This window comes from Astyanax mexicanus, chromosome 7, assembly GCF_023375975.1.
Source record: "Astyanax mexicanus isolate ESR-SI-001 chromosome 7, AstMex3_surface, whole genome shotgun sequence".
NCBI lineage: Eukaryota > Metazoa > Chordata > Actinopteri > Characiformes > Acestrorhamphidae > Astyanax > Astyanax mexicanus.
Window position 1 is genome coordinate 50,994,741 of NC_064414.1, and position 26,409 is coordinate 51,021,149.

A 26,409-nucleotide genomic window follows, 5' to 3' on the forward strand; every position below is an offset into this window, starting at 1 on the left:
CACACTGATTTTTTTTTTTTTTCATTTTACGCTCAAAACTTGCCTTTTGTGCATTTTGAGCCGTGCAAGGCATATTTTTTGTGCCTTAGCGATACCAAAGACATTATTTGTTTGGTGCAGGATCAGTAATCCACCCCTGTGTTAATGTGTATCAGGAGGACGCTGCGATGGAGAACAACATGAAGATGGAGGTGACGGGGAAGCTGAAGAAGCACTTTACCTCTGTACAGAAGCAGGGAAACACCTCCGCTGGAGTGTCTGTTATTATGGTAAGATCATACTCACACCCACACGCAGTTACACAGATGATCCAGTGTATAATCTTAGTATATAACTGTATTCACCAGCACAGCTCTCAGGTTATCCTCAGTTTAATATGAGTGGAACTCTATACAAGCCCAGTTCACTCCTACTGGATGAGATAAGACTCTCTGGAGTTCATGTTGATCTGGATTTTTTTGCTGAAAAGTCCAGATCAGGACCAGTTATCTGGTAATCATGCTTGTAGACCAACTACACCATTAATGTGAACAGAATTATATGCTATAGTCCAAAACGAAGATAGTCAACCTGCATAATTACATGTGTTAATGGGCAGACTAATAAATGATACCATAGTATATTAAAGGGGAAATATTATGCAAAACTCACTTTTTGCATGCATGCTTTTGTATTTCCATTGGGTCTTAAATGCCTTTATAAACACTTAGATCCAAGCTCACAAAAAAATAAGTTTGAAAGAGTTTGGTGTCGGGAATGACATGCTTCTATGAGATGTTTTAAATCTCCCCTATTGTGACAATAAAGAAAGAAATCTGCATAGAACCATCCTGACACTCATCAACCCCCACCAGAGCCCAACCCACAAGATCAGTTGAAGATCTGCCATAACAGTCTACTGGTTGAGAACTAGCAGACTTTGTTTGAGTGAGGGATCTGTACCTACTGTCTTTGGCAAGTTAGCAAATGAGAGAGATATATAAGTACTGTTACACAATGAGTTTTGTGCACACTAACATGTGGTACAGCTTATTTGCATAAAAGTGACAGAGCCCCTAAATGGCTCATTCTGAAAGGGACTGAAACTGGCAAGAATAGAGTTGGTGAGATCTCTTAATTTGACAGCGATTTTTTTCTTATTTTTGTCTAATTTTTTTTTCAAATCTGTTGTTGCAGCACAAGAGAGACATACTCAACATTAGGTCCTAATGTTATGGCTGGTTCATTGATTATTCAGGTTTTGGGCCCACGTTATGTATCTGATTTTTCCTGTAACTAACTACTGGTACAGATTTGGGCACACTTTATGCGTGAGAACTGTATATTAAAATATTATATCATGATACGTTTTCTGTATCATAATACTGATTCTGATTCCAGATTTAAAAGGAACATAATATAGTGCGTTTTACAAAATATAGAATATCTCTTGTCTATACAAAACATGTATCATGAGGTTCTTTGTGCAAAATCATTCTTACATAAAGATAGAGATCTCACCAGCTCTATTCTTACCAGTTTCAATCCCCTTTAAGAATACGCCATTTAAGGGCTCTGACACTTTTATGCAAATAAGCTGTTGCTGGCTATGCCCTGGTCTTATCTCTTCAGCTGTGTGTGAACTGGGCCTAAATTAAACCTTCTGGAGTGTCAGATCTCATATAATACAAACTGAAAAATGCTATAACAATCAATCAGGCTTTAACCCTTGTGTGGTGTTCGGGTCTGTGGGACACATTTTCATTTTTCATCAAATGATACAAAAAAAATATTTTTTCTAACTCAAACTCATTGGCATTGGCTCATTTTTTGTGAAAAACATATATCAAAACACATTTTCGATAAACACACACTGTACACCCCTCCCCCCACACACACACACACAAACATTTATATTACATACAGTATGTTTGGCCAAGGGCTAATAAACATTGCTTCATTTGTAAATTTGAAACTAATCAAATTTTCTACTCATATCTTGAGTTAAATTCATTTTCTTTTACATTTTATTAAAAACTAATAAAAAAAAGAGTAGCACTTTTTTTGAAAGAAATGTAACATAAGAAAGGTAAAGGGCAAATATTAACCATGTAAGCTGTTTATATTGCTTGAAATTTAGGTGAATGTGTAAAGCATTTTAATGTAAAATTACTTCATTTTGCTGAATTAAATACAAGCAACAAAGTAAACAAGTAACAAAAATATGAACACCACACAAGGGTTAATCTGTCTCCACAGAGGAAGTGATGTAAGAGCTTTAAAGCTTTACAGATTACTGTATTATCACTAGACAGCATCTTGTCAGGCACTGTTATACTGTAAATATTCTATAAAGGGATCTGCTGGTTTTGACTGAGTGATAATCCTCTCTGTGTCACTGTGTATCCTCCCTGTTCTCTGTTTATAAGAGGGTTACTGTGGGTGAAGCATTCCAGTCATTTCCTTTCCTGTGTATCCTCATAAATCCGTCCTCCAGCACCCATAACCTCACTTCCTGTCCCTCTGTGGCTGCAGAGGAAGTACTGGTCCTCTCACTCTCCTGACACACTCTCCTCACACTCATTACCTTCACCTCCAGCACCTCCATCATTACCATCACCTGGTGGCTCACACTGCAGTGTTTCAGAACAGCTTCAGAAGAGCTTTTCCTCCAATCACTGACAAACACTGCATCATTAAAAACATCTGAAACATCAACATGGTTGAAATAAAAGTACTGAAAAAACTATGCTACAAATATCAACATTACAACATGCATCAAAATATTGGGCCTTCATCCAACCTAAGTAATCAGAGTATACTCTTTACATGGCCGTTGGACAGATTAGATAACTGCAGGACTCTGATTATGGTGGGATCATAGACTGTATATAGCTGGACAGAGCATCGTCTCTCAAAAGTGAAGCCACCACAGGGCGGGCGCCCCCTGCTGTTCGGTTGCCGAACGCTGCGTAACCCCACCCATCCCCATAGGTTTCAATGGCAATACAGACAACTTTCTATCACGTTTTTTATATTCTAATATACTGTAATTCTACCTCCATTATTTAAATGCAGCAGCTAGTGTAACCTCTGCTTATATTGTCAAACTTTTATATCCCCACAGAATTCGGTTTTTTAAACGTTATTCAGCTCTATTCAAAACAGGTGTGGTTATTGTAAAAGGGCTGGTTATGGGCGGGACCAATAACAGACCGTCAGCTCCGCTCCGCTCCGCTCTGCAGCCTGTGACCTCGAGGCAGCCCTCAGGGGCAGAGTTATGTAAATGAGTAGGCTGTCTCTCCACAGTCTTTCTTTACTTTGTGTTTTCCATCAATCAGCATTAAACCTGTCATATTAATATTTTTTTTAATATTTGTAAATATGTTAAACTCTTTAATATAAATTAAATGACTTAGTTGGATTAAATGACTAAGCAAACAACCGATCACTGTTGCCTTTTTTAATTAATGAGTTGTAACTACTTATCAATGGTTTTAAGGCATTTATAACCTAATCCACAATCAAATTCATCAAATTTATAAACCATTTATAAACCCTTTATAAGGGTAGTCTTATTTTAAAGTGTATTACACACAGAGTGATCTATTTTAACCAATTTTGTCTTTTATTGTTGATGATTATGGCTTACAGCCAATGAAAACACAAAAAATCTTTTGCTCAGAAAATTAGAATATTATATAAGACCATTTATATTACATTTGGCAGTGTGGGCAGTGTGCCAAGTCCTGCTGGAAAATGAAATTCACATCTCCAAAAAAGTTGTCAGCAGCAGAGTGAAGCATGAAGTGCTGTAAGATTTTGCAGGAAAACAAAACTGCACTGACTTTAGACTTGATAATAAAACACAGTGGATCAACACCAGCAGATGACATGTCTCTCCAAACCATCACTGATCATCAGTAAATTTTACATTTCATTTAAAGTAAATCAAGGGAGCAGAGTCTGGAGGAAGAGTGGAGAGACACACAGTCCAAACTGCTTGAGGTCTAGTGTGAAGTTTCCACCAATCAGTGATGGTTTAGAGGAGAGACATGTAATCTGCTGGTGTTAATAAATAAGGTCCCGGTAATCCCAGCCCAGGAGAAATAAAGATGACATATATGGAAAAGAATCACTGGAGCCTGAATCACTGAAATTGATCTCATTCAACAGTTTGATCTGTAAGGCCAGGGCTGTATCCTACACCCCTCCCCCTCTGTCCTGGGACCAGGAGAAGCCCCCTGCTGGATTCTGGGTATTGGTATTTGACTCCAGATCTACGCCTCCCTCTAAAAACTCTAAACTCTGTACTAAAAGCTTGTGTGAACTGAAGCCTGACTGAAGTGTAAAGCTCTGAGTTGTGGTGTTGCAGTGCTGCTTTCCTGACCTCGCTCTCTAATCCAGGTTCTGTGGAGGATAGCAGATATCTCCTAAAGGACAGACCTGACCAGGTCCTGCTGTCACCTGAACAGTTTAGTATTTTACCTGCTCCTAAATTAGAGTTCAAGTTTCCTAAAAAAAAAGTAAATTAGCCAAGATATTTAAGTAGCCTACACTGTAAGCCCAGATAAGTTAAATTTACTTTAAAAATGTGAGGAAACCGACTGTCTTAAAAAACTTAAGTAATGGATAATGAAAACTTAAGTTAGCATAACTTAGAACAGGGGTGTCCAATCTTTTTTTGTTGGGGGCCAGAAGGAGAAATATATTTGAAGTCACGGGCCACAGACTCTGTAATAAAACAAATAATAAAATATACCACTTTAAAAAATATATTTTCCTGATTATTTCATTTACACACCATTTTACTTGACTTACTACCTTTATCTTTATTTGACAGTGTTGTGTAAACTAAGATTTTTCAAATTAATGTTTAATTTCATGATGTCTCTTAATATTAAACTCCTTAATTACGGCAACTTTTAGACTCTTTGGCCCGTTTTTCTGCACTAGAAGTGCGCACTCTCTCCGCTTTTAGACTATTTAGCCCGTTTTTCTGCACTAGAAATGCGCACCCTCTCCGCTTTTAGACTCTTTGCCCCGTTTTTCTGCGCTAGAAATGCGCACCCTCTCCGCTTTTAGACTCTTTGGCCCATTTTTCTGCGCTAGAAATGCGCACTCTCTCCGCTTTTAGACTCTTTGGCCCGTTTTTCTGCGCTAGAAATGCGCACCCTCTCCGCTTTTAGACTCTTTGGCCCGTTTCTGACACCTAGCGTTCAAACTTTGAATCTCACATTATAAAAACTCTGCTTAACAGTGGGCCAACTTTCATTATATTTCTAAAATACCTCGCGGGCCGCTCCAAAAAAGGAAACGAGCCGCAAATGGCCCGCGGGCCGTAGTTTGGACACCCCTGACTTAGAACATCAAGTTATTACAACTAAAGGGGAAGTTGATTTAACTTTTCTATTTTAGTTATACTGTAAGACCAGATAAGTTCAGTTTATTTAACTTTTTTAAGGCAGCCGGTTTGCTTAATTTTTTTAAAGTAATGGGGAATAAAAACTAGCATAACCTAGAACATCAAGTTATTACAACTAAAGGGGAAGTTGATTTATTTGTAAGGTAGCCCAGGGGGAATCACTACACACTGATGGTGAGTGTTAGTCAGTCAGAAACTGTTGGACACACCCAGTATGCAAATAGATTGTGACAGAAGCCAATGGAAAAGAAGCTGTTAATGGCAAAACAGACTAAACTCAGTTATTATACATTGGTTCAACTCAAAGATCTCAGTTTGAATAGTACAGTATATGTGCTCACAAATGTTACTCAAATAACTCAAAATAGTTGAGTAATGTTTAGAAATATCCAATTTTATGTAAAACAGACTTAAATCATTTGAGTTCGAACAACTTCTTTACAGTGTATGGGGCGTGAAAATAGACTGTGGACGGGGTGAAACGTAGTTATGAGCATAACGATGCGCATCATGCAGGGTCTACGATAGGGCCCAAAGAATTATTGTCTAAGCGGGTAGTAACTAAGAAAATATAATTAATTACTCTACTAAAATGTAGTATGTTTGTGTATGTTTGTGTATGTTTACTTATGTATTTTTATTTAAAATTAAAACATCTTACTTTTAACTCCACTACATTACTGGAAACAACAGAAGGAACAACAGATTCCATTCTACCACGTAGTTCAAAAAAGCATGTAATCGGATCAGTCAAAAATGACTGACATATCCTCAGCCTTTTGCTTACGCCCACTGGTTCTTTGGTCTACACTAGCAGGATTGTGTCCTTTTTTTGTTTAAACAACGTCATCGTCAAATTTGTCCATTGCAATGCATCGTGGGACGATGCTTTGTTACACCCCTACAATATATCTATATATCTGGTGATCTCGAAATGAGGTGTGTTCAGGTAAATTTCTGGCGTATTGCTATTTTAGCTACGCTTCTAGCTGAACATAAATGTAGCTGGCCAAAATTGAACTGGTAGCACTACTAACTAAAATAACTAAAAGGTGATGTATCTAGAGAAACGTCTAGTAGTTATTGACAAAACAAACATAAGCCTAGATAACTTATGTTATTTAGTTCACTTATTGGGGGAACAAATACATAAAGTCTTTTAAAGTTATTTTCTTTGTGTGACTTATTGCAGTTTAATCCTCATAGTTTCAGTATAATAGTGAATAAGAAGCTAAATTTGGACACCAGACTTATCTTGGCTAATTTACTGCATTTGGGTTAAGTGATAAAATGTGCCAATTAATGAATCAATTTATTTATTTTAAAATAGTTGCTTTAAGGCATTTGGTAATGAGCAAACTCACATAGCCCACTTTGGGCAGATAAAACACTAAACTGTGCAGCTCAAAAGTTTGGACACACCTTCTCATTCAATGTTTTTTTTTTTTTCTATATTATAGATTAATATTAAAAGACATGAAAACGATACAGGCACACTTAAATATAGAATTGCATAGTAAACAGTAAAAAAAAGTGTTTATCCTCCACATTAATCCCCTGATCTAACCCTGATGAACTGAGATGGTGATTTGAGGTGATTTAATTGGGATGAGCTGGAGCTTCACAGCCTGAAGGAAAAGCAGCAACTATTGTTCAGCACCTCCAGGAACTCCTTCTTTCAAGACGCTAAGAAAACTATTAATTCCAGGTGACTCTCCCTCATGAAGACACTGAGATTAAAATACCAAGAGTGTGCAAATCTGTCCTCAAAGATACTTGTGATACTTAGAAGAATCTAAAGTATAAAACACATTCTGGACCAGGGGTGTCCAAACTACGGCCCCCGGGCCATTTGCGGCTCGTTTCCTGTTTTGGAGCGGCCCGCGAGGTATTTTAGAAATAGAATGAAAGTTGGCCCGCTGTTAAGCAGGTTTTTATAATGTGAGATTCAAAGTTTGAACGCTAGGTGTCAGAAACGGGCCAAAGAGTCTAAAAGCGGAGAGAGTGCACATTTCTAGCGCAGAAAAACGGGGTAAAAGAGTCTAAAAGCGGAGAGAGTGCGCATTTCTAGTGCAGAAAAACGGGCCAAAGAGTCTAAAAGCGGAGAGAGTGCGCAGTTCTAGTGCAGAAAAACGTGCCAAAGAGTCTAAAAGCGGAGAGAGTGCGCAGTTCTAGCGCAGAAAAACGGGGTAAAAGAGTCTAAAAGCGGAGAGGGTGCGGATTTCTAGCGCAGAAAAACGGGGCAAAAGAGTCTAAAAGCGGAGAGGGTGCGCATTTCTAGTGCAGAAAAACGGGCCAAAGAGTCTAAAAGCGGAGAGGGTGCGCATTTCTAGTGCAGAAAAACGGGCCAAAGAGTCTAAAAGCGGAGAGAGTGCGCATTTCTAGCGCAGAAAAACGGGCCAAAGTGTAAAAGTTGCCGTAATTAAGGAGTTTAATATTAAGAGACATCATGAAATTAAACATCAATTTGAAAAATCTTAGTTTACACAACACTGTCAAAGATAAAGATAGTAAGTCAAGTAAAATGGTGTGTAAATGAAATAATCAGGAAAAAAGTATTATTTAAAGTGGTATATTTCATTATTTGTTTTATTACAGAGTCTGTGGCCCGTGACTTCAAATATATTCCTCCTTCTGGCCCCCAACAAAAAAAGTTTGGACACCCCTGTTCTGGACTGATTAACACTTTTTATTTACATAATAATCCAGCATATGTTCCTGTTGAGCTTTAATATAGTCATCAATATTAAATTTACAATAGAAAAAAAATAATAAAAAGAAAGAAAACACATTGAATGAGAAGGATATATCCAAACTTTTAATTGGTACTGTATATTTCAGAGATACCCAATTATTATTATTTTTATTATTTTTTTGGGGGGGGTTTACAGTCTTACAGGACCTGATTGAGCCCTGACTCTCATCACATCTTCTCTCATCACTCCATGCATCTGCGTGTGTGTGTCTCCTGGTTCCTCACAGCTGCTGAAGTCTCTGTCTCGTCCTCCTCTGAGCTGCAGTGTGGTGCTGCTCTGTGTGTGTGTGTGTGTTTTATTTCAGGCTGTTGCAGTGTGGTTAGTTTGGGCATGCAGAGTTATACTCACTGTGCTCAGTATTATCCCTGTGCTCTGCTCTGACTGCCTCTCTCACTGTGCTTTTTAACCTTATATTACAGCAAGGAATCTGTGAAATATCAATGTTTTATTGCTCATGACACGCTAGTGGGTGTTATTTCTTTAGCTTTAATGCGTAATTAAGATGAAATGTTGAATATTCTGCATTATTTTTAATATTGAGCAGCTTTTATATACAGCTCTGGAGCAAAATTAAGAGACCACTTCAGTTTCTGAATCAGGTTCTTTGATTTTGCTATTTAAAGGTATATATTTGAGTAAAATGAACATTGTTGTTTTATTCTATAAACTGCAGACAACATGTCTCCCAAATTCCAAATAAAAATATTGTCATTTAGAGTATTTATTTGCAGAAAATGAGAAATGGCTGAAATAACAAAAAAAGATGCAGAGCTTTCAGACCTCAAATAATGCAAAGAAAACAAGTTCATATTCATAAAGACGTTTTAAGAGAATAACCCTGGTTTTTAATCACAGTTTTCATGCATCTTGGCATCATGTTCTCCTCCACCAGTCTTACACACTGCTTTTGGATAACTTTATGCTGCTTTACTCCTGGTGCAAAAATTTAAGCAGTTCAGTTTGGTTTGATGGCTTGTGATCATCCATCCGTATTTTAAATTTGGTAAAATCAAAGAATTTGATCATTTTTAAGTGGTCTATTTTCTTTTCTTTTCAGAGCTGTATACATATACAGATTCTTTACCCATTTAAAATCTAAAATAGCATTATGGGCATCACTCTGAGAAGCTTTTGAAGGGTTTGTAGGCTTGGGTTTTATAGAGAATCGTTTACATTCAACTTATATTTAAGTTACATTCAATAGATTTAGTGAAATGTTAGTTGGATTTTTATTTGAGCATCAATGAGGCATCTATAATGAATCCTCCAAATAAAGCAATGCCAAAAATATCTTACTTTTTTTTTTTGTTTTTGAGTAATATAAATGTGTAAATAATATTTTTTTTTGTGAAATGAAGTTATAGGCAGATAGCATTTACATTTTTTTTAACCTATAAACATTAATGAATCTTTAACAGATTATTTTATGTTAGAGAAAACGCTATACTCCTATACCTTTATGTTCGCCCATTCAAAATCTATAAAAGGTTGTCATTATTGTATAAAAATGTGGGTGGACCTCTAAATGGACTTTGTTAAACAGATTAAAGTGTAATGTGGGAGGGATCATTATTGAGAAAGAATAGCAGAGAAGCTTTGCTGACACCTTGTGGACAGACATGCTACAGAATAATGTAACCCTTGCTTAGGACGACTGTGTGAAAATAGATTCTAATACATATATAATATTGTGCTTAATTATAGAAAACACTCATTATATATATATTTAAACACTTTTTTAAACACACCTTTACCTGAAGATAATTTAAGCACCTGTAATAAATCAATTCTGTCCTATATATCCTATAGTTCATCCTACCTCTAGTGTACAGAACCAGTCAAACGTTTGGACACACCCATGTTCTTCCTATATAGTAAATGAATAGCAAAGTAATCCAAACTATGAAGGAACACATAAGGAATCATGTAGTAACTTAAAAACAGTGTTAAACAAACCAAAATACTCTGGCTTTCATCTGGGGTGCTGTTAACTTGCGGTTTCTGAGACTTACGTGGGGCAGTCCTGATGAGTGCCAGTTTCATCATGACGTTTTTGATGGTCTTTGCAGTAACTGCACTTGAGGACACTTTCAAAGTTCTTGAAATGTTTCAGAAGGACTGGCTTTCGTTTCTTAAAAGTCATTTTGTCCTTCCTTTAATTGAGTATTTTTTATTCCATAATCTGGATTAGAACATTACTCGAATAGAGCTATTCACTGTATATCTGTAACTCTACCTCTTCACTACTTTACTTTAACTGATGCTCTCAAACACATTATTAAGAGACAAATAATTCAAGTAATTCACTCTTGATGAGTTCAGCACAGCTGTTAACTGAAAGCCTGAATTCCAGGTGACTCTACCTCATAAAGCTGACTGAGAAAATCCAGCAGAGATGTGCAAAACTGTCATCCAATATCTTAAAGAATGTAAAATCTAAAACATATTCTGGTTTATTTAACATTTTTTGTTTTTCTACATAATTTCGTATATTTTTCTTCATAGTTTGGATGATTTTAGTATGCATATACAATGCAGAAATTTAAAAATAATAAAAAATAATAATTTTAGGTGTGTCCAAACTTGGTAAAAACTGCTTCTGTATGTATTCTATAGCTGTATAGCTGTAAAGCTGCTTCTCTTCCATTAATGCTTTGCTGTTAGGATTCTTCAGTAGGACCCTGATTATAGAAATGTGATATTAGTCACACTCTGGTTGAAGGACTTCAGTTCATAATCTATTCTATATAATTCAGGTTATGAATTTTTGAATTATATTTGAATTGTCCTTCAGCTAAAGTGTTGTATGTAATCTATTGGAGATGTGTGTGTGCTGTGTATGCTGATGCCTAGTGTGTGTTCTGTGAGTAAGACTAGTCTCTGTCCCTCTGCTTCTGCTCCCCGCCCCGCCCCCGGCATTGCTATCCTCTGCGTAGCTCCAAGGCGATGGTATGTACTAACACTAACGCTCTGCTTCTACTCGCTGCTTCTGTCTCCTCCATCTCACACAGAACCCTAATGAACCCGGGGAAAGTGACCAGTGACCACAACACCTGATACATTCATTCACACATACAAGTTAGATATTAATGAGCAGATAAACACTCAAAGACTGATAATGCTGAGAGTTTAATAGATTCACCTTATATAGTGTTCATAATGGGTTTATAATTGGTTGTGAGTTGATTGTGCGCTATAGGTAATGAAACAAAGAGTTCCCCAAAATGCTCATGAAATTACCTTAACATTTAGACAGACAGACAGAAAGACAGACAGATAGACAGTTAGAGGAATGGACAGATGGTTAGACAGACAAACAGCTAGGCAGAAAAATAGATAGATAGACAGACTGACAAAAAGACAGATAGACAGACAGATAGGTAGATGGATTTAGCACAATTAGATAGATAGGTGGATGATGGATGGATGAATGTGTGAATTGTGTGTATTAGGGTTGGGTGAATTCATAATAAGTCAAAAAATTCAAGCCAACAAAATAACACTTCATAATCAGTTTACTGTCCCATGATTTCTGGTATGTCAGTTTACATAGATGTTTTGGTATATTTGACCTTTGACATCATTTGGTGTTTTTGTGTAGTGTTTTTTCTACACTATAAGGAAAAAATTAAAAAGTAAAAGACTGGTAAAGTTATATTACAAAAACTTTTTTTGGGCGTTTTGCAGTAAAAAAAACCCATGTTTTTAAGTTAACGCAAAGCATTTTTCTGTTAACTCTTTTTTGTGTTATTATTTGGAGTGTTTTTATTGAGACAAACAGCTAGGCAGAAAAATAGATAGATAGACAGACTGACAAAAAGACAGATAGACAGACAGATAGGTAGATGGATTTAGCACAATTAGATAGATAGGTGGATGATGGATGGATGGATGGATGGATGGCTGTATGGATGGATGGACAGGCACAGTTATACAAGTGGCTAGACAAAAAAGGATAGACAAAATGTGACACATATGTGGATGGATGGATGGATGGATGGATGGATAAACAAACTAATGGATGTTTAGATAGACATACGAATAAACAGATAGACAGATGAACAGTTAGATGGACAGGCATTTCCAAAATTAGATAGACAGATGGATGGTTGAATGAAGGGATGGATGGGTGGATGAACAGGCACACAGTTATACAAAAGACTAGACAAAAAAGGACAAACAAAATTTGACACATGGATGGATGGATGATGGATGGTTGGATGGATGGATGGTTGGATGGATGGATGGATGAACGAACTGATGGATACAGACATGTGAATAAACAGACAGACAGTTAGATGGACATGGCATTTCCAAATTTAGATAGACGAATGGATTGTTGAACAAATGGATGGATGGATGGATGGATGGATGGATGGTTGAATGAATGGATGGTGGATGGATGGATGGATGGATGAACAGGCACACAGTTCTACAAGAGGATAGATAAAAAGTTGAGACACATGGATGGATAGATGGATGGATGTTTAGACAGACATGTGATTAAACAGACAGACAGATGACAGTTAGGCATACAGTCACTTCGAAAAGGGATGGATGGATGGATGGATGGACAGACAGTTATACAGCTAAATAAACAGAAGGTTAGATACATGGATTGTTGGACAGAGACAGGTGGGCAGGCAGATAGATGGAGAGAGTATAAGATAGATAGATAGATAGATAGATAGATAGATAGATAGATAGATAGATAGATAGATAGATAGATAGATAGATAGATAGATAGATAGATAGATAGATAGTGAGTGTGGATGGACAGTGATATGGATGGATAGACAGACAGTCGAATGGACAGATAGTTAGACAAACAGGGTTAGACAGACACTGACACAGGCAGACAGACAGATATGTCATTATAAACAATATCAATTCCAGAAAGGCTCCTGAATGCTTTATAAGGTGATAATGTGAGGTCATCATAAGTAATCAGAGATCAGTTATGTGGATTTGATTGGTGTGTGGTCACTCTTCTTCACACCATCATTAATATAAATTATAATCCATGTTCATTTATTTCTGTTATTAAACTCGTTACTAACATTTACTGCACTGTATTTGTTTGGAATGAAGACAAACAAGCTTAGAAATCATCACTTGATTAATTCCCACACAAACTAAATAAATATGTCATTACTGCTGAGATTCCACTATTCCACATCATAACCAGATCATAACCTCTTTCTCTCTTTCTCTAAACTGATATTTCTTTTCTCTTACTCTGTGTGTGTATCTCTGTGTGTGTGTGTGTGTGTGTGTATATCTGTGTGTGTTATGATTGTGTGTATTAGGGTTGGGTGAATTCATAATGTCAAAAAATTCAAGCCAACAAAATAACACTTCATAATCAGTTTACTGTCCCATGATTTCTGGTATGTCAGTTTACATAGATGTTTTGGTATATTTGACCTTTGACATCATTTGGTGTTTTTGTGTAGTGTTTTTTCTACACTATAAGGAAAAAATTAAAAAGTAAAAGACTGGTAAAGTTATATTACAAAAACTTTTTTTGCAGTAAAAAAAAACATGTTTTTAAGTTAACGCAAAGCATTTTTCTGTTAACTCTTTTTTGTGTTATTATTTGAAGTGTTTTTATTGAGTTAAATCATTTGTTGAGTTCATTTGAAGCCTTTTTGGAGTTAACCTATAGCGTTTTTGAGTTAACTTAGAGCATTTTTTGAGTTAACTCAGCCTTTTTGGCATTAACTCAGCATTTTCAGTTTGCATTTTTGAGTAACTCCGACCGTTTTTGAGTTCATTTGAAGCATGTTTGGAGTTAACTCATTGTGTTTTTATGTTAATTTAGAGCATTTTTTAAATGAACTCAGAGCGTTTTTGATTTACCTCAGCATTTTTGGCATTCACTTAGAGCACTTTTGAGTTCATTCTGAGTGTTTTTGAGTTAACGTAAAGCATTTTTTAGTTAATTTGAAGCCTTTTTGGCGTTGACTCTTAAAGCGTTTTTGAGTTAACTTCAGGAATGATTAAGTTAATTTGTAGTCTTTTTGGAGTTAACTACTAGCAATTTTGAGTAAACTCAGAGCGTTTTCTTATAAGTTAACTTAGCATTTTTTAGTTACGTTAGCATTTTTAGTTACCTCAGCATTTATTAGTTAACTTTATGTGTTTTTTAGGTAACTTAAAGCATTTTTGAGTTAACTTTATGGTTTTTAGTTAACGTAAAGCATTTTTGAGTTAATTTGAAGCACTTTTAAAATAAACTCACAGAGCATTTTCAAAAATGCAATGAGTTAATGCAAAAATACTAAGTTAACACAAAAATGCTCTGACTTAACTCAAAAACGCTGTCAGTTAACTCCAAAACACTTGATCTCAGCTCACAATTTTTTTTGACTTCTGCATCTGGGCTTTTTTACTGTTTATTCCCATCAGTAGGATCAGACAGTCTATAACTTTAGCACTTTCTTTTTACAATATTATTTTTTTTATCAGAAATGAAGATCACCCAACCCTACTGTGTGTGTAATTATGTGTCCACACACATATACTGAACCCTGGTACCTGACTGTTGTTCTCTCTCTCTGTAGAGCACGGCTCTAGATAAGGAGAACATCCAGCTGTCCCGCCACGCCCAGGAGAACAGCACCGCCCCGCCCGCCAAAAGCCCCGCCCCACCCCAGCCAGAGGGGGAAGGAGGGAGGAGACGGAGACGTTCGGGACGGAGACGCTCAGCCATGTCCGACGATTCCAAAGCCTCCAGAGCCACCCCGGTTCAGCCTGCCACCTCCCCCCAGACCCCCGACACAGCCGGCCCCCTGCCCTCGCCCTCCTCCACCGCCCCGCCCATCTCCTCCCAGTGCATCGAGGAGACCGACGGCATCCCGGGCTTCCAGCGGGAGGAGTAGCTCAGCATCTTCACCCTGTCCTGTTACTCAAAATCCACCTCTATCATCTTTCAGCTTCAGACCCAGAGCTTCCTGTAGAATCACTCACAGTCCTGAAGAGCCACCTGCTCCAAAAGAGTTTTGGAATTAACTTTAAGCATTTTTGAGTTAATTCAAAGTGTTTTGGAGTTAACTGATAGCATTTTTAGATAACTCAGCCTTTTTGGCAGTTTACCCACAATTCCCTCTGTCCATGAGCCCCTGGATCTGCAGCCTTATCTAAAGGAAAAAAACATTAATTACCAAAAGCTAAACTAAACAAGTGAGTTTTTAGTCTAGACTTAAAGATTGAGACTGTGTCTGAGTCCTGAACATATTCGGGAAGATTATTCCAGAGTTGTGCTGAACACATCAAGAGTTAATTACTTGAATTTCTTGTCTCTTAATAAAGTGTTTGAGAGCATCAGTTAAAGTAAAGTAGTGAAGAGGTAGAGTTACAGGTATACAGTGAATAGTGAATATTTGAGTAATGTTCGAATCCAGATTATGAGAAGCAAGAAATACTTGAATAAATAAAGAAAAAGTACTTTAAGAAATGAGAAGTATCCCTCTCAAGTAAGTGCTGTCACCGCAACGACCATTAAAAAAACGTGATGATGGAACTGGCTCTCATCAGGACCGCCTCAGGAAAGGAAGAGCAAGAGTTTCCTCTGTTGTACAGGATAAGTTTATCAGAGTTACCAGCCTCAGAAACTACAGGTTAACAAACAGCTCCCCAGATAAGAGCATCTAAATGCTTCTTCACAGAGTATTTTTTTGGTTTGTTTAACACTTTTTAAGTTACTATATGATTCCATATGTGATCCTTCATAGTCTGGATCACTAAAAAATGGCTGTTTGAATGTATAGGCTGTTAGAAGATCACTGCTAAAGCTCTGGCTCTGCAGGACTGTGAGTGAAAATGCTGAAGGTCCAAAATCTTATTATGGCTCCACCTTTTGTCTCCATTGTCTCCAGCGGCGCTTGGGCCCCGTACGTCATACGTCTCCGCTCTGGGAGGGGGGATGGGGAGGGGGGGGCAGGTTTTGTATGTGTAATGGATTGTATATATGTACATGTGTGCACTGAAGGACGTCCCCCTGCTGTTATAGCGAAACCTTTTGTTAGAGTATTTTTATTTCTATTATTTATTGTGGCTTGATTGACACACGAGTGTGTATTAATGATGAGTATGAATAGATAGAGTGTGTGTGTGTGTGTGCGTGTGTGTGGGGGAGCTGCTGCTGGCTTTGAGATGGACTAGTTGCAGAACGTGTGTGTGTGTGTGTGTGTGTTTTTGAACTGATCAGAGAACTTGTCCTGTTGAAACTTGAACGCGAGTTGTGTTACTGTGAGTGAGTGTGTGTTGAAGTGTGTGTGTGTGAGTGTGTGTATAGTTTTGATGAGCGCTCCACTGATTTAAATATGAATATGTTTTGAATATGTAAAATAGGAATCTAAGCGCTTGCCTTTGATGGTACTGAAGGGCTGGATGTGGATGTGTTAGGAGGTCGTGCCTCACTCTGCTCTATCTCTCTCTGTAATTTTGCAGTAGATTAGTTTAATCTAAAGCAGGGGTGTCCAAACTTTTTTTGTTGGGGGCCAGAAGGAGAAATATATTTGAAGTCACGGGCCACAGACTCTGTAATAAAACAAATAATGAAATATACCACTTTAAATAATACATTTTCCTGATTACTTTTATTTACACACCATTTTACTTGACTTACTATCTTTATCTCTGACAGTGTTGTGTAAACTAAGATTTTTCAAATTGATGTTTATTTTCATGATGTCTCTTAATATTAAACTCCTTAATTACGGCAACTTTGGCCCGTTTTTCTGCGCTAGAAATGCGCACTCTCTCCGCTTTTAGACTCTTTGGCCCGTTTTTCTGCACTTAAACTGCACACCCTCTCCGCTTTTAGACTCTTTGGCCCGTTTTTCTGCACTAAAACTGCGCACCCTCTCCGCTTTTAGACTCTTTGGCCCGTTTTTCTGCGCTAGAACTGCGCACTCTCTCCGCTTTTAGACTCTTTGACCTGTTTTTCTGCGCTAGAAATGCGCACTCTCTCCGCTTTTAGACTCTTTGGCCCGTTTCTGACACCTAGCGTTTAAACTTCGAATCTCACATTATAAAAACCTGCTTAACAGCGGGCCAACTTTCATTCTATTTCTAAAATACCTCGCGGGCCGCTCCAAAAACGGAAACAGGCCGCAAATGGCCCGGGGGCTGTAGTTTGGACACCCCTGATCTAAAGGGAAAGTCCACTGATATTTCAAAATTCATGAATAATTCAATGGTTAAACACAGTTTTTCAGAGTGGGTTTGGTGTGAAATGCTGTTTTAATGGAATTTATTATGGTAGAAATCTTCACAGTGGTGGTGAATGGAACCAGTTTACTTCAAAATATCAATAAAGCTGTTTTAAAGCTACAGTAGATACAGTGTCAAGAAGAAAAAAATATGTGAACCCTTTGAATATGAATAAATGACTAGATAACATTGTAAAGCAGGACTCTTTCCCTTAAGAGAAAATAAAAAAAAATCGACCTCATTCATCAATAAGTTTTAAAGAATTATTGAAATTATTTTTAAAAAGAGAGAAATAAAAGACTAGAGATCTTGTCATGATATCACAATTTATCACAAGTTTATTCCTAAAACCAATTCACACAAAGATTCTAATATTTACAGAAGTTTTCTCATTTGAGATTTGGGATTTGTTAACTGTATGAGGAAAATATTGACACATCATTATAGGAGTTGCTGTAAAAGCTGGATTTGTGCACAACGCTCCTGCATGGCTAAGATAGGATTGGCCGGCTAACTGTTGACTGTTGTCGGGGTTTTAATCAGTCAGTGGCGCACCTGTATTTCCACCAAGATAGAAGCACACCAGAAATTTACCTGAACACACCTCACTTCCAGACCATAATAGAAATGTGTAACTCATGTCCCCACTAATGTAAAGATGTCAGAGTCCGTCTGTAAAACCTATTCACACAAAGATTCTAATATTTACAGGAGTTTTCTTATTTGAGATTTGGGATTTGTTAACTGTATGAGGAAAATATTGACGCATCATTATAAGAGATGTCAGCACATTAAAAACACGTCATAAATCTGACCTAAACTCTTTACAAGGACTTTACTTTAAGAACAAAGACTATTAAAATTTATAAATAAAAAATAAAATAAATAATATAAAATAAATAAATAAAAAAAACTTAGACAGAAGAATTCCTGCATTTTCTTTTTCTTTTTTCTCTTTATCTTTTTAAATTTGGCTAAATGATTTTCTGTTCTTTTATTTGGAATTTGCTTTGTTTATAAGGAAAATATTAATGCATCATTATAAGAGTTATGAGAAATCAAGAGCTATGAACATTAAAATATATTAATATATAATAATTCCTTGCCTCACAGCTTAAAGTTTTCACAAAGAATGAAGGAGATGAGTGATCCCTCTAAATATACAGCAGGAATAATTCAAAAAAAAAATTTTTATGATCTAAATTTACCAGTTTCTGACCTATTCACGATTTTCTGACTAAGTTTGTTAAATAAAATGTCATTAAATAAAGATGTGAAAAAGCTTGCCTTACCTGTCTCAAAATGTGCAAAAGGCATGAACTAAATTCTCTTAATGAATCATGGGTGTGATTAGGTTTTGGGCGTAACGTGAAATAAACCAATCAATGTGCCACTCGTCATTCCCTTTAAGAGCCGGGTGAGCTCTGACTTTGGCGCGTTCGTATCTTAACAGCGTGGTGCTTTTGTGTGAAGATACACCAGCAGCTAATTTAAGGGAACAGCATTGTTATTTTATTCTTTTATCATTCCTGCATGCCTAAGATAATATTGGCCGACTGACTGTTGACTGTTGTCAGGGTTTTAATCAATTAGTGGCGCACCTGTATTTCCCACCGGCAAGATAGCAACACAGCAGAAATTTACCTGAACACACCTCACTTCCAGACCATAATAGAAATGTGTAACTCATGTCACCACTACTGTAAATATATCTGTAAAGAGTCCTTCTGTAAAGCATTTCACACCAAACCCACTCTGACTGGCAGTGTTTTACACCTCAGTCACTAGATAAAGCTGATTTTCTTTTTGTATTAGCTCCATAAACAGTATATTAATATATTTATTCACACACTAAGATGGACAAACTCATCTGTCACTTTGAGTTCAGAATGTCTGTTTCTGTTAGTAGGATCTACAGTATATTGCTTCTTTTCTGATCAAACCAACTGCAAACAAGCACTGCTGCATGATATATATATTTCTGTATCTGTTCATAAATACACGTTTCACCCAATAAGAATCCTGTATTACAGTAACATTGACTTATCTGTCTTATCTATTACTCCTGCTGCTGGTGTTATACTGAACCCACTCAAGCTCTGCAGTTCTTTCACAACCACCAGTTCATCCTCCAGACCAGTCTGATCTGTTTAAGTAGTTTCAGCATGTTCCCATCTTAGATTCAGCTTCATCATTCTTCTAGTTTAGCAGGGCTCCAGACTAACTAATAAAAATAGCACGTGGCACACTTGCGATTAAAGCTTTTTTGGTATAGAGAATTTGTGTGTTGTAAATTTTATTATAAGCAGTCTCTGCAGTAGTTGTGGTTGGAGGATTGCCATGTCAGTCAACTGCGGAACTTCAAAAGTGGCAACAGTAATCAGTGGCCCAGGAAACTGTGCCACTCACTGGCAAATAGCAGAACTGTGCTTTAAGAACAAGGTGAAAGGACGGGTAAGTGATTTTCAGCTCAGGACTGTGTTGAGACAATTCTGGGATGATTGTGAAAAGAGTTTGTCAGGTCTGGAGCCCTGCAATCTAGACGTCTTGTGTTTTAAATTCCAGTCTCTTCATGTTAGAGAGTAATGAGTGAAAGGTGAAATATTAATAAAGTTCTCATTGTAGTTGTCTACCCTGTCATTTATTTGAATCTTTTGCAGCTAAAAACAATCACCTGATATCACATTGTTTGGGTTGTTGGATTACAATTACAAAAACACTCAATTTCAAGGTTATTCATGCAAATTGAAATTATCATATGCAGAAAGAAAAAAAGTGATTAAAGAAGTATCAGTCTATCAAGAAATGTCATTTAAAACCCACAGTGGAATTGTGTTATATTCAGAAAATAAACACACTATTCACTGTTTACTATGTATTTACCTTTAGGACTGGATGACAATAAAGCAATTAAAAAAAAAAAAAAAAAAAAAATGAAATTCATTATTAAGAGGTGCCACAGTGCCCTCTTGTGGTCAAATAACCCAAACATTTAGCCGGCTCACACCAAGGAACATTCAATACTGTTACCAATTTCCCAAAGGCATTTATTGTCTTTTTACAATTTACAATATACAATGTACAATAAAACAAAAACATCCCCCGCCCTTCCCATACCCGTTGCACTCAAAGGAAGTTATAGTGTAGGAAATAACAAAGTATACAGTCATAACAATCATTTGAACCGGTATTAATATATAAATACAGAGCAGAAAAAAATATTAAATGCAACTTTTAAATAATTTGTTATCCAAAAGCTACATTATACTTATGAACCTTAGTGTGTAAGAAGCATTTGTGATTCCTATAATAATCAATACGTGAGGAGGCCTGAGTATCCTTTTATAAAAATGATCTTAATGTCACTGTAATGCTCACTTAACTGTTATATATATATATATATATATATATATATATATATATATATATATATATATATATATATATATATATATATATATATATATAACACAAGTTGTTCCATTTAATTATTAGAGTATTAGATTAGATCATTATACAATACCACTCAAAGGTTTGGACACACCTTCTACATTTTATATTATTATTAAAGACATAAAAACATTTAAAGGACATATATGGACTTAGGTAGTAAACAGTAAATCCCCTGATCTAAACATGATAAGATGAGATGGTAATTTGAGATATGCTGGAACTTCGCAACTTCTTGTCTCTTAAAGTGTTTGAGAGCATCAGTTGTAAAGTAGTGAAGAGGTAGAGTTACAGGTATACAGTGAATAGCTCTATTTGAGTAATGTTCTAATCCAGATTATGACCAGCACTACTCAACTAAGTAAAGAAAAAAAAATACTTTAAATAATTCAAAAATAAATTCAAGAACTTTGAAAGTATCCTAAAGACCATCAAAAACATTATGATGAAACTGGCTCTCATCAGCCTCAGAAACCACAAGTTAAAAACAGCACCCCAGATAAGAGCCACCTAATGTAGAGGAAACGTTAATGTAGAGGAAAAGTTAAAATATATTTTAAAACTGATCTATATGTGTCACTGGATCAGGGTTTACACAGGCAGTTGCGCAAGACTGTTTATAAACGTATTAATTAAAACTACAAATTTCGCATTGGGCGTAAAACTACATTTCCCATGATGCCGCGGCCTCGCTGACGCCGGTGCGTAAGGGCGTAAACTCTTGTTGAGTTGGCCATATTGGAATGTGAAGATCCGGCAGCAGTCAGATTTTATCTGGAAAAAGCAAGAAAATACATATTAATCTCGACCGCACCGCACGGGTAAAGCCCTGACACCCCAGCCGACAGCCGGCCTGTGGCGGACGGACAGCTGTCTGCGTTATTCGTGCGGAAAAATACAGAAAATGAGCCCCACCGATGCCAAGCGGGGAGCCAAGCGGAGGAAGAACAAGCGGGGCGCCGGCGGTGGCAGCAGCAGCACGGGGAGCAGCGCCGCAGGAAAGACCGGGGCTCAGAGTGCGGCCCGGGCCTCTGCAGCAGCTGCGGCGGCAGCAGCAACCTCCACTAACGCGGGCTTTCTGAGCACAGGGAGCGGGGAAACCGGTCTGAACGGGGAGGTGGGTGCTGTGTTAGTACTTACACAAGACACAAGATATAAAAAGCCTTTAGCTAGTTAGCTAATTAGCCTTTAGCAGGCAGGCTGGCCTGAGCCTTTAGCTTCAGTTAAGCGCAGTTAATCTCTCCTTCACCAAAATATCAGACTGTTTTATGGTGTTTCTGCATTTAAAAGTGGGTGTCAGTTTCCAAGAAGACTCGAAGGGGTCAGGAGACATTAGTGTGTTTGGACAGAACCAAGATAAAACCTGGCAGACAGTAGCTTAGCTAGCTAGCTGTTGACACTCCTGCTATCCAGACTAGCTCTCAAGAACCAGGGTGATCTAACTGTTAACTAGCTGATCAGATATTCCCAGATCTTCTCTAACCCATGGTTGGTTGGATTTAGCCTCTATATGAAGCCTCTAGTTAGTTAGGTGCACTGCAGATAGATATACTGATGGCAGATGAAGGCCTGCTCTTGTTTCTCCTCCCCTTGATTAGCCTCTCAGAAACGGAGGTGGTCATGTTTACATGTGTATGTTCTCTACCCAGATCCAGTCTAGCTCATGGTTGTTGACTATACACCAGGTGCTGGTTAATTTGGTCTCTTCAGTAAGCATATAGTTAGTCAGTAAATAGATCTACTGATGACACCAGTTGTTGGAAATCTGGCTAGTTTTGCTTCTACAGGAACCATCTATATATATATATATATATATATATATATATATATATATATATATATATATATATATATATAGGTAGATGAACTTCATACCTGTAGGTAAATCAACAAATATCTCCTTGTTATGTTAGAGTTTTTGGGCATCCCTTTCAGACCTATAATAGTTTAGAAGAAAATCTATAGTGACTGGCCTCTCAGGAACTGAGGTGGTCTTGTTTACATGTGGATGTTCTCTACCCAGATCCAGTCTAACCCATGGTTGTTAGCTACACAGCAGGTGCTGGTTAAAATCTGGTTACTTAAGCCTCTGCATAAAGCTAACAGTTAGTTAGTAGATACATCTACTGATGACACCAGTTGTTGGAAAGGTGTTGGCTAGTTTTGCTTTTACAGGAATCATGTATATACGTATATAAACTACATACCTATAGGTAAATCTACAATTATCTCCTTGTTATCTTATAGCTTCTGGCCCTCTCTCCCATACCTATAATAGTTTAGAAGAAAAACTATAGTTATCTGATTGGCCTCTCAGTAACTGAGGTGTTTACATGTGTATGTTCTCTACCCAGATCCAGGCTAACCTAGGGTTGTTAGCTACAGACCAGTTGTTGGATAAAAAGCTGGTTAATTTAGCCTCAACATACGGCTTATAGTTAGTAAGTACTCAGTAAGTAGTTAGGTAGTTAGTAAATCTACTGATGACAGCAGTTGTTGGAACTCTGGCTAGATTTGCTTCTACAGAAACCATGTAAATATAGGTAGATGCATTTTATACCTGTAGATAGACCTACAGTTGGCTCCCCTTTGCATTAGACCATTTGGACATCTCTTGTAGACCTAGAATAGTTTAGAAGTAAAACTACGGTAGTCTGACTGGCTAGGGTCTGAGGGGTTTATGATTACATGTGTTGTATGTCTGCCAATCAGGTCCAGGGTTCTCATATTTGAGTGATGGATAACTGTATAGTTGTTGCTCTACATGAAGGCTATATATAGGTAGATTCACTTAATATGTACAGGTAGATCTACAGAGATCTCCTCTTTATGTTAGACCTTCTAGGCATCTTTTCCCAACTTAACATAGATTATAAGTAAAATGTAGTGATCTGATTGGCCTCTCAGGAACTGAGGTGGTCTTGTTTACATGTGTATGTTCTCTACCCAGATCCAGTCTAACCTAGGGTTGTTAGCTACAGACCAGTTGTTGGTTAAAAAGCTGGTTAATTTAGCCTCAACATAAGGCTTATAGTTAGTTAGTGCTTAGTTAGTAGTTAGGTAGTTAGTAAATCTACTGATGACAGCAGTTGTTGGAACTCTTGGTAGATTTGCTTCTACAAGAACCATGTGTATATATAGGTAGATGCACTTCATACCTAAAGGTAGACCTACATATGGCTCCCCTTTGCATTAGAGATTCTGGACATCTCTTCTAGACCTAGAATAGATTTGAAGCAAAAACATGGAAGTGTTATATGTCTACCTAGCTAAACACCAGGTGCTGAATAATTAAGCATCTACATGAAGCTTGCAGTTAGTTAGCAAACAGATCTACTGATGACACCAGTTTTTGGAAATCTGTCTAGATTTGCTTCTACAGGAACCCTATGGGTAGATACGCTTAATTCTTATAGAGATCTACATTATGGACATCTCTATTAGACCTAGAATAGTTTAGAAGTAAAACTATGGTAGTCTGACCTTGCCTCTCATGAACTGAGGTGGTCTTGTTTACATGTGTATCTTCTTTACCCAGATCCAGTCTAACCCATGGTTGTTAGCTACACACCAGGTGCTGGTTAGATAGCTGGTTAATTAAGCCTCTACATGAAGCTTGTAGTTAGTTAGGTGCACATCAGATAGATCTACTGATGGCAGATGAAGGCCTGCTCTTGTTCCTCCTCCTCTTGATTAGCCTCTCAGGAACTAAAGTGGTCACGTTTACATGGTTTGTATGTCTCCCACTCAGGTCCAGTCTATCCCAGGGTTCTCAGACTTGACTGATGGATACCTGTGTAGTTCTGGCTCTACATGAAGCCTATATATATGTAGATGCACTTTATACCTACAGGTAGATATACAGCTATATTCTCTTTATGTCAGACCTTTTGAACATCTCTTCTAGACCTAGAATAGTTCGGAAGTAAAACTATAGTGATCTGACTGGCCTTGTTTACATGTGTATGTTCTCTACCCAGATCCAGTCCAACCCATGATAAATTAAGTCTCTACATGAAGCTTATAGTTAGTTAGTAGTAAGATCTGCTGACAACACCAGTGTTTAGAAATTCTTCTAGATTTGCTTCTATATGAACCATATAGGGAGATGCACTTCATACTTATAGGTAGTTCTACATGTGGCTCTTCTCTGTCTTAGACCTTTTGGACATATCTTCAAGACCTAGAATAGACTGATTGTAGACTCAGTTACTGAGGTTGTTCTTGTTTATATGTGTATGTTCTCTACCCAGATCAAGTCTAACTTAGGGTTGTTATACACCAGGTGCTGGGAATCTGGTTAGTTTTGCTTTAACAGGAACCCTGTATATATATGTAGATGCACTTCAAAGATGAATGCATGTTTTGGACATCTCTTCTAGACCTATATTCGATTAAAAGTATCTCATATTCAGGTTTACAGGTATATTTCCTACACTCAGGTCCAGTCTGACTCAGGCTTGTTAGCTACACACCAGGTCCTGGTCAAATATCTGGTTAATTAAGCCTCTATATGAAGCCTATTTGACAGATGCAGGCCTGTTCTTCTTCCGCCTCCTTTTAATTGGTCGCTCAGGAACAGTGATGTTCATGTGTTGTATGTCTGCCACTAGGGCTCTGTCTGTGCCAGGTGTTGGAAATCTGGCTAGTTTTGCATTAACAGGAACCCTATATCTATATAGATGCACTTCATACCTATAGGTAGATATACAGATTAATTCTGGACTTCTCTTCTAGACCTTGACTAGTTAAGACATGTCTCATATTCAGGTTTCAGATCAGCATTAGGCCTGTGACGATAAGATTTTTTTGTGGACGATATATTGTCCCAGAAATTGTTGCATTACACGATATTTTTGTAATTTTAAGACTATAAAATGCCATTGACATATTAATAACAGAATAGCATAAAAAAAGTAATTATACACTTTTTAAAGACAGCAAAAATGATAATTAATTTTTAGTAACTAGTTTCTTCACCTACTTTAGTCCACACTGTGTGTATGGAGTCACGTTTATTAAAACATGACTGCCTAAAATACTGTTTACTGTCATTTGTGTGAACAAACATACAAATAAACACAATAGACGATATCGAGATTAGCAAAAGTTATTGAGGTCATGTTCATTTATTGTACGATTAATTGATATTGCAATTATTGTGACAGGCCTAATCGGCAGCAGTGTGCATCGGCGCACTAAGTGGTCTGACTGGCCTCTCCGGCCATGTTTATATGTGGATGTCCTACACTCAGGTCCAGTCTAACTCAGGATTGTTAGCTACTCACCAGGTACTGGTTAAATATCTGGTTAATTAAGCCTCTATTTAAAGTTAGTTAGTTAGTTAGTTAGTTAGGCTTGTCACTTGTCTAGTTAGGAGCTATCTATATATGTAGGTGGATGCACTTTATACCTATAGCTAGATCTACAGATGGCCTTTCTTTGTGTTAGACCTTCTAGAGATCTCTTAAAGACCTAGAATAGTTTAAAAGTATCTCATATTGGGGCTTGAGGTCAGCTGCACTGTGCAGTAGTGCTCTAAGTGGTCTGACTGGCCTCTCAGGACCTGGGGTGCTCATG

General features: G+C 37.3%; 2 protein-coding genes across 8 annotated transcripts in view; both read left to right on the forward strand.

Annotated features, from left to right (window-relative positions):
• The window catches only part of dclk2a (doublecortin-like kinase 2a), a 115,557-nt gene extending 95,548 nt beyond the window's left edge, over nucleotides 1-20,009 (forward strand). For 4 of the 6 annotated variants that reach the window (XM_022684435.2, XM_022684437.2, XM_022684436.2 and 1 more), the window contains 2 exons: nucleotides 156-269; nucleotides 14,727-20,009. In XM_022684435.2, the coding sequence (XP_022540156.2) occupies nucleotides 156-269; nucleotides 14,727-15,044 (432 nt within the window). In that variant the 3' untranslated portion in view covers nucleotides 15,045-20,009. Of the gene's footprint in view, nucleotides 1-155; nucleotides 270-4,155; nucleotides 4,238-11,096; nucleotides 11,110-14,726 lie in introns of all 6 variants that reach the window. The other 2 variants (XR_002651879.2, XM_022684438.2) reach the window with 2 other exon arrangements.
• Nucleotides 20,010-21,550: 1,541 nt separating this feature from the next.
• The window catches only part of fam193a (family with sequence similarity 193 member A), a 56,074-nt gene continuing 51,215 nt past the window's right edge, over nucleotides 21,551-26,409 (forward strand). For both annotated transcript variants that reach the window (XM_049481374.1, XM_022684433.2), the window contains exon 1: nucleotides 21,551-21,946. In XM_049481374.1, coding sequence (XP_049337331.1) covers nucleotides 21,734-21,946 — 213 coding nt within the window. In that variant the 5' untranslated portion in view covers nucleotides 21,551-21,733. The remainder of the gene's footprint in view (nucleotides 21,947-26,409) is intronic.